The following is a 14,275-nucleotide window of genomic DNA, read 5'->3' on the forward strand; positions in this document are numbered from 1 at the left end:
TTATCCAAAGTCAACCAATGTTAGCCTGTTGGGCTTTTAAATATCCCAATATTAAAATGTTATTTGTAATCTATAGGTAATACTTGTTAGTAATACTCTGCACATCTGACCTGCCCCTGCTGGACATCTTTGAAAAAAGACCTTTATAGCTAATCGGATTTCCTCCAGTATCACTAAATACACCTGTATTCTGATTCTGTGAAAAATCTTGCATCGCTCATCGGATTTCTTCCGGTATAAATACATTTTCTGATTCTCTGAAAACAAGCTTTATCGTGCGTCAGATTCTCCGATCGATATACATTTTCCAATTCTGTGCAAAAGCTTTATAGCTCTTTGGATTTCCTCCGAAATACTTTTTTGGCGAAAAAGAGCTTTTAAACTCATCCGATTTCCCCTCCGGTATAACGAAATATTCTGATTGTTAAAAAAAGAGCTTTACAGCTCATCGGATTTTCCTCCGGTATAAATTATTTGATTCTGCGAAAAAGAGCTTTATAGCGCATCGGATTTCCCCTCCGGTTTAACTAAATATTCGGTTATTCCATGCTTTCCCACCTGATGATTGACGCTTGTGTTGCGCCCGAAACGTGATTTATTTTATTTTATACCTACGTGACTTTAACGAAAGAACCACAGAGTATGGATACCTGCAGTCACGAAAGCTTCAAATCAATATTAAATACTCGTAGGTTTTTTCGGTGAAGTCACGTAGGTAAAAAATATAGAAATAAAATAATAAATCACGACGTTACGGAGGCAATTATTTATATTATTTTTATTATAAATTTTTACCTACGTGACTTTACCGAAAAAACCTAAGAGTATGAATCCTTACAGTCACGAAACTTCAAATCTAGATTTCGATTTAAAGCTTTCGTGACTGCAGGGATTCATCTTCTTGGTTCTTTCGGTAAAGTCACGTAGAAGGGAAATAATAAAATAATACAAATCAAACATAATAAAATAAAGAATAAAATAAAATCTAGAATCAAGATTAAATATTCGGAGTCTATGCCAGGGTGACCCCTGACCCCCCCCTTCCCTCCCTCCCTCGGACGCGGTCTCCATGGCAACGCGACCATGGCGGAGGTTGCCGACAGCCGACGCGACGAGGCCGACTACAAGCGCCTGCACAGCTTCCCTCTGCTCAGGGTAGACCGCCTCGCGACGCGCCACCTCCTCCGTGAAGGAGGAAGGGGGGGATTGAAGTTGCAGCCGAGCGATTTTAATGGTTGAAAGAAGCAGCGGCGCTCGCGCCCTGCGGAGGTGATCGCGGCCTTCGCGGCGGGCGATGAGCCTCCCGTGTTTCCTGAGTTGCCGAGCCGAGAGGCTGAGGGGGGGAGGGGAGCGACTCTCCCCCCCCCACTCCGAGCCCGCGGGGCAAGAGGCCGGGCGATTTACTTAATTTGAGTAATGAATTAGCAATAAATAAACTAATTGCCGATGATAATGGAGCTGAGTGATGAATAAACTATCCGCTGCTAAATGATAGGTTCAATGAACACTGCGATTGAACAACTGCTGAATAAACGAATTGCTGCTAAACACTTCTAAATTGCCCGTATAGATTACTGATAAGTAACGCGCGGTTGATAAATAAGCAAGAGACAATTTTCTACTAAATGATTAACTGCTATATAATGCACGCCTCAACACTGAAATTACTAAACAAATTACTGGACCGCTAAACACTCTACGATTAAATAAATACATACCAAATAAATAGTAAATGCCCCAACTAAATAGGTTGTCATAGCGTATTGTGCTTTACATTAACAGGGGTGAGAAGACTACAGAGTGCTGCCACCAGTAACATGGTAAAGTGTTTGTGTAGCCTACGCCTGGTCGATGATGAGATTAAACACATAATGCTTGCGAACAAACGTCTAAGGCCAGAAGACTAAATCAAAGTTTTAAACGTGGGTTATTTTACAATTGAATCACCGGCGTCGTAAAATTGACTACTCGGTATGCAAGAACGCTTTACTGCTATTACTTACACTTGAAATTATTGTGTTAACTGTTTACTAAATGAACACTAAACAAGTTGCACACATGTCATTAATAAATTACTACTAAATAAACGCTCAACTATAATGTAGTTCCTAACACTTCACGCGTGTTGTACTAAATATTATTGATACTTCAGCAATTACAAAAGGCGACTATCAAATACCTTAACTGTTTTATTACAAGTTCTTCCGTAGCACGATATCTAATAAATAAATATTTGAATCTAATAAATACCAGAGGTGTGGACTCGAGTCATGTGACTTGGACTCGAGTCAGACTCGAGTCATGAATTTGATGACTTGCGACTCGACTTGGACTTGCATAACAATGACTTTGTCCCACCTATGAGATGTGGACTCGAGTCATGTGACTTGGACTCGAGTCAGACTCGAGTCATGAATTTGATGACTTGCGACTCGACTTGGACTTGCATAACAATGACTTTGTCCCACCTCTGATAAATACCCCCCGCTTAAGGGCGCTGTGGTGAAAAGGCATTCCGAAGGCTCAGGTTTATCGTCCGCCCTGGCTCGATAAAAACGAGTAATCACTTTGTGTTGAGTTTAACAGTCGTTCCATTAGAAAGAGTCACTTCGCCCGGCCATGCTAATGTGGATTTTTGTTTTGTTTTTACCACTGGCTCAAAGTTGCTGACGGAGATGGGAGCCGCCCGTTTACAAAGGGAGACGCTGGACTTAAAACATTGTAGAATATGTAATGTACACGTAGTCACGGGGCACAGTAAATGTCGTGTAAATGCAGTATACATTATATACCGTATACTCTGTATTACAGTACATGTATTCAACCATTCCTGTGTATGCACATCCACGAGGATATGTTGTCAGCAGAGGGCAGTGCTGTTAAATAAAGTTGACTACAGTATGTGCCAACATTTACACCGCGGGCCTTTAGAAACCCGCACTGAACAGGGTGGTGAAGTATGGGTAAACAACCCACCATGACTGGCACAATGTGGGGAGGCCTTCATCCAGTGCAATGACAAAGGAATTTAATCATTTGTGATACGAAAATATTTAATTATTCAGCATCGTATTTTTATCTGGCCTGGTACCGAATTAGGTATTCAGTATCTCAATATGAATGCCAGTACGTTTTCCTCCTGTGTGCATGTGCCCCAGCACACAGACATGCCAGAAGAAATGAGGACAGAGACCATGGAACTGTGTGTCACAGCATGTGAGAAATATGGCACCAACAATGAGGTAAGTGTTGTTCGTGTATGTTGAAGATGCTACCAATTTATTGTCAGCATAAGGCAAGCAATTTAGAAGTTTTTGAAGGACGTGGTCACAAAGTGTTGTAGACAGCCGTAAAAAGAAGGTTGTAGTTTTTAGAATGACAATGTAACGACAGAAATTGGAGTAGCACCCAGAAGTTGGCAACTGAGGGGAAAACCTAAAGCCTAATAGTGAGATATCATAAGCATATACCTTTATGGATGGGTTTCTATTTTGCAACAGCTGCAAGATATAGGAGAAAAAGCATCAGTTAAGTGTAGTGGCATCTAGGCGTTGACTAGTCAACATCAAACATCTAATTGATGTGTGCTTAAACTGTAATTTTCAGCTTTGTAAACGTTTAGCTGAAAAATGTTTGAACCAATCCAAGATGTAACTTGTAAGGCAGCATAGTTGGAGTGGCGAGAAACATTGTGTGTGTGGAGTCGATGGATGTCCAACCTGTGCGACAGCTTGCAGCCAAGATGATCAAGGAGTCAATGGACAAGAAGTTTGGATCCTCCTGGCATGCCGTGGTGGGCGAGGGATTCGGCTTTGAGATCACTCACGAGACCAAGAACATTTTGTATATGTTCTTCGGAGGCAGTATGGCAGTTTGTGTCTGGAAGTGTTCCTGAGCTACTCTTCACTTCGCGTCATCCTTGGCACGACTTTCTTACACACAGATGCACACTGATTTGCACTCAGCTCTGGTAATCGTAACCAACTGGCATACCGAGAGTGTTTTTTTAAACTTGCATATAAAATGTAGGCTGATGTGTGTTTTTAAAATTCTATTTCATATGTGAATCATGAAGCTTTTTTTTACGTTAAACTATTTTGAGGTTCTGTATATTACATTCCTTCATACTTGGGACCCTGTATCTTCCAACTTAATTGCATCATGGTGTTAATGCTCATTGAAATATTCCAATACATTGTATAGTGCCATTTGCAGATTCAACTATGTTATTTCAGAATACTTAAACTATTTACATTGGATTTTAAAGTGTGATTTAACGACACTTCCCAAATTTTGTTAAACAGCAAAACTGTTTAAATGTTCACGAACGTTTCACCTTCCTACGTCTCAGGTTATGTTCTCGCCCAAACTGGGAAGTCAGGTGACTTCTTCATCTCATTATTCCCATAGTGACCCCCCCCCCCCCCTCTTACCCACTTGCTACCCCATCTCCTTCCTTAACTCTGCCACTCGCCTCATTTTTCCACTTACCTTCACAGCCTGTTCCACCAGATTCACTTGGCTGCTATCCCACCTCGGCTTCTCCAACCCATGCACGTTTTACAACATTGAAGTGTGTTTTTGCGCTGCACGTGTCAAAGTGGAAGTAGGCTTGAGATTGTTTTTTTTATTGTTCCCATAACTATATTTTCAGTTATACTTGGTATACTTCCTATGAAAATCAAAGGAAGTGATAGTAAACAACCCAGCAACCAAGCGTAAACTTGCGAAAATTCACTTTGTTGTACTAAAATCCAGTAAAGTATGAGTTGCACTACCCCAGTCCATAACCACAAGAGAGTGCTTGAGATGTATTACATGCACCTGCCATGAAACAGATTGCATCAGAATATTATTAACTGTTTTAACATCAACTTGGGTATTGTATTTAATAACTGCAATTGTAAAGCAATTTGAATACTTGTTGGATATGAACTAATCATCGGTTGTCTGTAATTCCACGACATGTGAGCAGACCTGCATCTAACGATCGTGCTCAGGTGCTCTTTTAGGAAATGAGGATATGATGATCGTTTAAAACAGATTCTGACGCTCACTATAAGTGTATGGAATTGCACGTGTAAGAATCGACTTTTTCCTATCATGAATATCGCTTTATATTTGATGCATTCGTACCACGCCAAGGATAAAAGAATGGAGTTTATAGTTACAAATCTTAACAATTCCTAGAATCATGGAGAGATTTAATTCCTGTTGGAAGCACTAATTAACTGCTGTGGATTTCTCATGTATGGTCAAAAACATGTCTGAATTTATATGAAGTGGCCCTGAAACGTGTTTCACTACATTCTTGAACACATTGTAATTTACTGCGTTTGAAACTTAAAAATAAGCACACTTTATTGTAAATGTAATAGCTGTGATTTGAGTGGTACAATGTCAAGTAATCTACACTAATGTGATCAAATTTTTGTTCAAAATGCAATACATTTGATGGATTAATCATGTTCAAACTACCTGATATCGCATTCATCGTGTGACAATGCGTCGTGTTTACGCTTGAAATGACTTTTTGTTCCTTTATATACATTTAACATGAATAAAAAGTTTGGAGAAAAAAATGCGGGAATTGTGTTGCTTGTAAATATAGTCGTTACATCAGTTAATTTAGAACATTTTCCAGATGAACTGTCTGCAAGTAATTATTAAATATGGGAAGCGGTGGTTCTTTGTAGCGGGAGGTGTGACCTTCCCCAAGTATCAGGGTTGCAGGAATTTTATACTCTCGGAAGCACTAATTAACTGCTGTGGAGCATATTCTCCCTGTACTTCTTTGTTCCCGCGTCGATCTATGATCCCTTGCTTTTAGTGACCGACATGAACGTTTCTGCGTGGATTAAATATCGGCCGTTCTATAGGATTCCGAGGGGGGGTGTAAAAAGTACGGGTCGCAAACTCCGAAAACTGCGCAAAGTGAGCAAACTCCGCAAACTGCGCAAAATACGCGAAACTGCGCAAATCCCGCAAACTGCGAAAACTCCGCAAACTGGGTGAACCCGAGAGGACACGTGACCCAGATGGGGGTGCGAGGGTCACGTGAAAGATCTGGAAGGGGGCGTGGCCATGGGTCACGCCGCAGCAGTTATAAGCCACGTCCCGAGAGGGATTCTGGGGTCCTCGACATCCGTGGACCAGTAGTCATCCCGTCCAATGTGTACATAGTCAACCGTGGTTCTATTTACGTAACAAACCTTGGCTGTGTCGGGTGGTGGCGGGTTTAACAACACACGATCTAACCCAAACAAACCTATATTATGGATTACTCGTGTTTGTAATTGTCCATCTGCAGTGTTTGTATTTTCTCGGTACAATGTTTCAGTTGCTTACACTAATTACTTTCAGCCACTAGCTGTCACTGTAACCTCACTCAGTTTTTCCGTTCGGAAAAAAAGGCGCATCTCTCGCTTATGCGTGTGTGTGTGTCGTGTTTACACGCTATTGTTTTGTTTATGGATCGCCGCTGTGTCGTTGCACAATTGCTGTTCCGAGGGCGAATTTAGTGACAGAACGTTGTTGGGCCAGAAGCACTGGAATCTTGGGTTCATTTTGCAAAAAAGCTGCATGGAATTATTATCTATAAAATATTTAATCGCCTTCAAGACCGTGCGAATTTTTTGTCGCGAATTAAAGAGGGGAATGGATGATTCATTAAGATATTATTTATGCATAGAGATTATTTAGATTATTTTGCTGCTATAAAGGTCATGCACATTGTTGAGCTGTCATTTGTGGCCAGTGGAGACTTACCTGGTCAAAAAAAAGTTTCGTTTTAATGTAGCTTGTGTGTATGTGTACATGATTCCAATTGGGTTCTCAAAGCACTTTAAACTACAATGAAACAACGTCTACGTAATTTGCCAATCTAAAGCCATGGCAAGATTGAGTTGTGCTCAGCCTTACAACTGAATTTTCTCTATTGGCACCATGCACATCAAATCACAATAAAAAATACCTAATAACAGGCCAACCTTTTTTTAACGAATTATTTTGCATTGTAACATTGTCGCTCCACATGAGATTTTTTGATCGAGTAATTTACCCCCTGATTTTGACAACATGCGGCGGTTGAAATGAAACATCACCTTGGAGTCACGAGTAATGTCGATAAATAATCTAGGTGTGCGTCAAATTGAGCACTACATTTTAACCACAATGTTACTCTGAACTCGTGCCATTATGTTATGAACTCAAAATATTACGTGGTGGACTTGCAATCCCAGAGGCAGTTGAAACAACGGTGCAGGTTTCTTAAATGCCCCCCCCCCTCGGTCTGTCCACCCCACAGCATCATCGCGTACAGCACAGAGTTAATTGCAGTCAAATGTGGGAACTCCCACCTCTTCCAATGCATCTGATCATCGTGGGATCTCTGGACCTCCCTGCAGTGGCGTGAGCAGGAAATTCAGGGCTGCACCTTAACCTTGAAGATGTCATGTTCTATAATCCACGTGTTCCCTTCTCTGTCTCTCAGTGTAATTGCAAGAGTGAGTTTTTGTGCACACCTTTCAGATGTTCTACTATCTTAGTTAATGTCCACCTTTTCTGATCCCTATGTCACAGCAGGCAGTATGCATTGCATTAATTGACAATTAGAAATATCCGAGTAGAAATATATTTTTAGAGATGGGATTTCGTAATTCTGCCACCACCGCTGTGTCATGTCTATAATGTAGACGAGCGCTTGCGTGATTCGAATATAAATAAATAAACATTACACGGAATATTTTTTTAAATACATTTTCGTTCGTACGATCCTTGTCAGTTCCCCGCCGTGCGGATCACGGGGGGGGGGGGGGCTATTTGACCATACTTCGCCATGTCGGTGAGTGCGGCTTGTACGTATGTTCAACTTCTTTCGCGCCGTACGTAGCCAGCTGTGCTGCCTTCCCCCGCACCTAAAGACAAGACAGCCGGGTTGAGGAAGATGGGGATCGCAGACGTGGGAGCACAGAAGTACACTGTTACTGGTAGGAACGAAGTGAACCAGCCTACAATAGATTATATCGTCCGTCCGATGTCCGATTAGGTGTAGCAACATCGCCCCCTACTGCAAACACTTGGCAGGACCCTACAAAAACCTTAAGACTCAGTGAGGCTCTCCTGGCTAAACAAGTGTAATACTCCCTTATAATTCCCTGAGATAGTTTTTAATTAAAACATTTCAATTCAAAATTAACTCACAGCGGCCTAAAGCCTACAGCTAGGCCTAAAGCCTAGAACTAGGCCTCAAACTCTCCCTTCGTATCGTACCCCCGCCATTTCATTTTATTATAGCCATTCATTTGTTCGTTCCTACCAGCCCACCCCGCAGGGATCTGTTATTTAAGACCGAAACAGGAAGATTTTTCCACAAATCTGGCTGTAATTACTGGCGAAACGTCACGGTACTCTAATTGTAAATGTTGTGGGTTTACTCTCCAACACACAACCGGTGTGCTGTACTAGTAACTAATTGGCACGTTTTGTTTACGTGACAAACGTTACTAATTGGCTGTGTCGGGTGGTGGCGGGTTTAACGACACATTCACGCTAATCTAACCAAACGCCTCTAATATGGATCGTCTTTGTGTCGTAACACGAGTCTTCGCTGCCTCTGCCGAGGGGTTCACAGTGGGGGCTTCACAATGTGCATCTCCAACAAGGAGCAGCTTGGGCAGGATTTTCTACCGTTCACACCATGCCTCATCGCATGACCGTGCGATGCATTTTGTAATACGAACATCATTCGTGGTGGGGGGAGGGGGGTTTGTTGTTGTTGTTTGATGTTACATGTTACGAAAGAAGGCGTAGTTGCGGACGTTGTTGGTGATAAACAAATACATGTTTTATCTTGTATTGTTCGCCTTTTGGCGTTCTCTGGTCTGACACTGGTGAGACTAGGCCATGAAGATGTGTAGGCCAATGAGTTTGAAAGACAATGCATTTTTTTTTTTTAAATAATCAGAGCATGTTTGTTTGCATATTCACCACAAGTACGTGTGGTTAATGCGAACTTGATTCCTTGCAAAAGGTATCTGTTTGGTGTTCTTATTTTTCATATTCTAAGATCACGTTGCACGTTTGCTGTCAACCCATACGGTTTGAGTTTCAGGTCCATACGGCGTATGGCAAATATTTGTTTTGTCTATTTGTTTGTGTTTCTCCCTTGTGATGGGACTTTGTCGGATGAACCTTGAGATTAATAAGGGGCAGGGGGTGACCAATAAAGTCTGAATTGGTCTGTAATAAGGTAGGCACTGATGAGGGCTTGACAGGTTTTCCACGGACGACTCCCCCTCCGTATAGCCTCAGCAGACTGTTTGGGGCAAGTGCTGTTAGCCAGTAGCAGCACATATGAATGCCAGCACGGCATTCATATGTGCGAGATTAAGGTCAGGGGGAACCGTTGGGCCAAAGTCGACTCAGGCCTGCACACTTTGAACTTGAGCCACAGTGACATTTCAGCAGTGGACGTGCAAGCGTTCCAACGCCGCCCAAGGCTGCGGGTTGTTGGCCCTGCCTTGGAACAGGCTGGACGCACCGGATGGCGAGACAGTGCGGCCCTTGATATCCCTCGGTGAATTTGACCTCCAAGGGAATGGTTGGGATTGTGGATGCGCCCGCCAAGTCTCTTTCGCCAGCGGCTGACAACCACGGACGCCAACGTTCTTCAGGATCCCGAATCACCGCAACTCCAACGTCAGCCCCATCAATGCTACGCAGGCTGCCCTAAAGATTTACAAGTCCCGGTGCTTCCCTTCACCGGCGCCAAATTCCAACCCGGCCGCTTAGATCCTCTCCAGTGGCGACAAGATCCTCTACGCTGTAGCCATTGTCCTCATTTCTGGATTTGCACTGCGTTAACAGAGGCTCGGAAAGTGTCATGAGCCAACAAACTGATTGGAAGCAGTGGAAGAGGATTAGGCGGTGAGCTTTAGACAAGGACTTGATGAAACAAATGTGATTTTTCTTTCATGCATGCAATCTGTTATATTAAAAATAATTGACGTCTGCACATCCACTGAGGTGTTATCCCTGTGCACCGATACACGTATTTCAATAAAATAATAGAGTATTCATGTTGAGCATTCAAAGTCGTTTTGTCTGCTGACATTTATTTTGGCCAGTGCTTTCTCCACTGGCAACCAATCCGTCTGTGGAGGAAAATTCCACGGTAGGAGCTAGTCTGTACATCGGGAATGATGGAATAAAAGTCCATGGGCCAAACATGCCTGAGATGGCAAAAAGCAAGAGTAGAACCAACATTTTTAAAATTGGAAATTAAAGTAAATTATGCAATAATACTTTAAAATATTTTTTTATTATCACATAATACACTTTTATTAGCCATATGCAGGGACTGGTAACCGTACACATTTTCCACTACCCTTGGCACGAACTTCAGCTCTGGCTCATGATCTGGATGTTTTTGGCCAGTTGTCTGGAATTACACCACAGGTGGCACGCTTATATCCACCGAGGTGAACGGGAAAACATTGAATCCTGACTTAAAGCTTTCGTGACTGCAGCAATACAGATTCTATGGGTCTATCGGTAAAGCCACGTAGATAGAAAAAAAAATATCACGACGTTTCGATCGCAACACAAGCAATCGTCTTCAGGTGAGAGAGAGAGAGGGCTCTCTCTATTTTTATTATTTTTCCATCTACGTGGCATTACCGAAAGACCCATACTGCTTCTGCCACTGTCACAGAGAGAAATGCCGTCTATTGAAAGGGAACAGATGGGATTTAGTAGTATTGAGGCACTGCTCTCATTTCGATGTTGAAGTCACGTGCAGTCGGCCGCACGTGGTGAAATGCTCGCTCACATCACTGCTGGCAGAAGGGCCATCCACGAGAGGGCGTTCTAGAGCGCCCTTCTATTTTGACTGCACTCATTCTGGCCGGACCTTCTTGGAAGAGGTACTCACACTTTACCCCACCAAACGAGGCCGATAGATCGACTGTGATGTACTCCTGTACACGGAAAGGTGGACAGATACGAACGTGAGGGCAGTTAAGAAACTTTAAAACATTTTAATGCCGTTCTGGGAAATCGAATCGGCGACCACCAAGCTTGCAAGTCTAAAGAATCCATCGTAAGTTGTTTAAAAAATAAATCTCGATGGAAAAACTCATTTCTTTAGAATTGATTTTTGTTGTCCTTCCAACCGCACCTCCTATTAGCACTAAATACGGTGCGAAAGACGTTCAGCAGAATGGACTTGTGCGTTTCACCCGCCACCTGCTATCGCATGGTCACAAGGTTTTTGAATTGAAAAGTACGGATATGAAATAAGTTATACATCTTTATTGCGCCTTCAACAGAACCTTGATGGTAAAATATTGTGGCAATCACCGTTGTGATCAATGTGGCATCGTACCACCGGCATGTGTATTAGTCCAGTGGAAAGTTTTACGAAGGTAAAATGGTGCTTTAACAAATGTTGCTATTCTTGCAAAGGATTTTCTGTTTGCACTCAGTCACATATTCACCTTAAGATGTTTTTTTTGTTCATATTTTTGTTTGTTGCGGTTGCACCCGATTTCAGAGCCGAATGAGGTGGATGAAATGCATAAATCATGACGACTCACGGCTACCGACCGAAGTGCAAAAGCTTAACGGATGGTGATGAGACAACATTAACGAGGTTAAATTAAGATTTAGACTAAGATAATCTCGTAACTTTATTTGAGACTCGTGTGCACTGAGGATGGCCGGACATGGCAATTGGCTGTACAGTGTGTCGAAAAATAGTTACCGAGTTCATATTAATTATCTACTTAGAACATTCTACTCATGAACTCTGAGATACGAACATACCTGTCCGTATGCCTGTTTGGACCGAGCGTCGTAAGTTCAACCCCTGCACAATAGATGGCGGTGGTGGCATCTACATCTGCAGAACATGAAGAACCGGTGGCATCTACATCTGCAGATTATACAACTTGTAAAGCTGTGTACACGCCGTACAACATGCTTGGAATCGACAGGAGTAAAGTTGGACGAACAAATCGACTTACCTCTTGAACATAACTCGTTCGTAAGTAGTCCTCGATATGGGAGGGTGGACACGTTTTTTTAGCACCAACGTTTCGCCAATGCAAAAAGAGTAAAACTGTGGCTAAAATAAAAGATAAACGCGGAATAAATTAGCACTGCAAGTGTCCGTTTTGTCGCTAAAGTACTCCATGTGGATGCATCTGAGGTTTGTCCTTAATAAAATATAGTTTTGATTCCGTGTTCCATAACAGCTTTATTGCTTATATAAGTATATACTCTTGCCAATCATACCCAATGCTTGAATGTAGTCGCATCAAAGCTCTTTTGTCAATGAGACTTAGTTGACCTTTGCGAGTTCAAGTTCATTTATAGGTTTTCCACTTGTTTTACGCCTTTTGGCGTCCTCTGGTCTAACACCGTTTGAGACTAGGCTCGAAAGCTGTCTCTGGTGTGGACCAATCAGTTTCAAAGACAATGCATATATTAGAGTTTTTTGTTTGCATTCTGACCACAAGCATTGCGGTTAATGCAGACACGATTCCTTATAAAATGTTTCAGTTTGGTGTTTTAACATCTGAACACCTGTTTTGTTGCCATAATAATCGTTAACTAAAACAATAAAAACATGCATCGACGAATACATTCGTCACTAATTGTGAACAAAATTAACGCTAGTCACAAATCAAAAAGTTTTCGACATGACAAAATCTGACATCAGAAAGCCCAAATAAAAAAAACATCAACGTTTAATTGTTAAACTTTTATTCCAGCACGCGTTCCAAAAGGGTCCTAACCGCAGTGTGTAAACAAAACTGAAATTGTCGTGAAGCTGTAAGTCAAGGGACACGTTGTGCACGCAGAGACACTGCAATAAAGATCTGGAGATGGCCCAATGATATCGAGGTTAAGTTGTTGTGAACGACGTTACACGATGCGGGTGCTTACTGAAAGACAAATCATATTGATATAACAAGTAATGACAGTGACAATTTATTACCAGAGGGTTGCAATTCAACCGTTCGGTGGCATGAAAAAAAATAGTTGAGATGCTTCCTGGAAAAACACAACCCACAAAAAAATCACATTGTCTAGAAAAGGGGTTAAGTGGATGGGATAAAGCGGATGAAAATAATTGATTAACTTCATTGTGTGAACATCTGTGGGAAGAGATAATAAATCAATATTTCAAAAAGTGTGTGGGGGGGGGGATTGTAAAGTCTTCCAATGAAGCTAGCATGGGTTATATGAAATAGAAAATGTGGGTTATCAAGTTTTTCCAGGACACCCCCTGAGTTACGAAGCCAAGGCCAATGAAGCCGACAAGGACATGCAGCTTCTCCTGCCTGTCAAACCCACAAGCAACGCTAAGCCTTAAAGAGAGGAAGATTCTACGCTTTTCTGAAAAGGCTTTTCTTTGCTTTGCACCAAGAGTTGTCGTCTTGTGACCTTGAGCAGAATTGCAGCAAATTTGTATCTGTACTACTTGGGGCTGAATTTAATTGTACTTCGGTTCATGGCGTTGGTACAAATGGCTTCAATTCTCAGAACCCAAAATACCAGCAATATATTCTATTGGTTTGCATCGTGGACACATGTATTTACCTCTCTGCCTAGTGGCTACCTTATGCAGTCACAAACATGTGCACTGTGATACTCAACATCCAAAACCACTTTGGAAAGAACTGAAAGCTCTGCAACCAACATTGATGCGTTTTAGAGCCATCGGCAGAAAATATGTATTTCTTAATTTCCAAGCACTCTACCGTGGCTTCTGGAAAATGTGATACAGGACATGCTTTAAGATTGATAACTGGTTAAACTACTTTGTAAGAGCATCCTTGCTTGCAGCTTAATGGTAATCGTACTAATGTCAATTCACTTTGTGACACAGTTACGGCATATAAATCAAATTTCTCGACTCACGATTTCTAAAACAACTACATGTATCACCTGGCCTCAATATCACACCGACAATAAACACATCATCTTGTACCCTGCCAATCCCAATGCAAGACTCCCGTGTTCTACTGATTAAATGTGAATATAGTTTCAAATACGATTTTCTAAATGCCTGCTGTTGACGGCCAAACTTAAGAAGTGGAATCAATGAACCCAGAAGCCACGAGTGGATATCACATCCACAGTGCGTGGCACACTGTTAAGGCAAACACGTATTTACCATGAGCCGATGCTCAACGTGGACAAAACATCGAACCCTGAATAAACCATGAATTATGCACACGTAGAATACGTTGAAAGACGGTCAACT

General features: G+C 42.0%; 1 protein-coding gene across 2 annotated transcripts; it reads left to right on the plus strand.

The window, feature by feature from the left end:
* The first annotated feature begins 1,026 nt into the window (after nt 1-1,026).
* On the plus strand, nt 1,027-5,463 carry DNAL4 (dynein axonemal light chain 4). Of its 2 annotated transcripts, none has more exons than XM_078594231.1 (3): nt 1,027-1,155; nt 3,150-3,242; nt 3,731-5,463. In XM_078594231.1, the coding sequence occupies exons 1-3, from the start codon at nt 1,084-1,086 to the stop codon at nt 3,893-3,895; spliced, it is 330 nt and encodes a 109-aa protein (XP_078450357.1). In that variant the 5' UTR covers nt 1,027-1,083; the 3' UTR covers nt 3,896-5,463. The 2 variants fall into 2 exon arrangements, with proteins under 2 accessions (XP_078450357.1, XP_078450358.1); XM_078594232.1 differs by having other exon boundaries at nt 1,034-1,155; nt 3,159-3,242.
* Nucleotides 5,464-14,275: the final 8,812 nt, after the last annotated feature.

The sequence above is a fragment of the Lampetra planeri genome, chromosome 5 (assembly GCF_965212315.1).
Source record: "Lampetra planeri chromosome 5, kcLamPlan1.2.h2, whole genome shotgun sequence".
Lineage (NCBI taxonomy): Eukaryota > Metazoa > Chordata > Hyperoartia > Petromyzontiformes > Petromyzontidae > Lampetra > Lampetra planeri.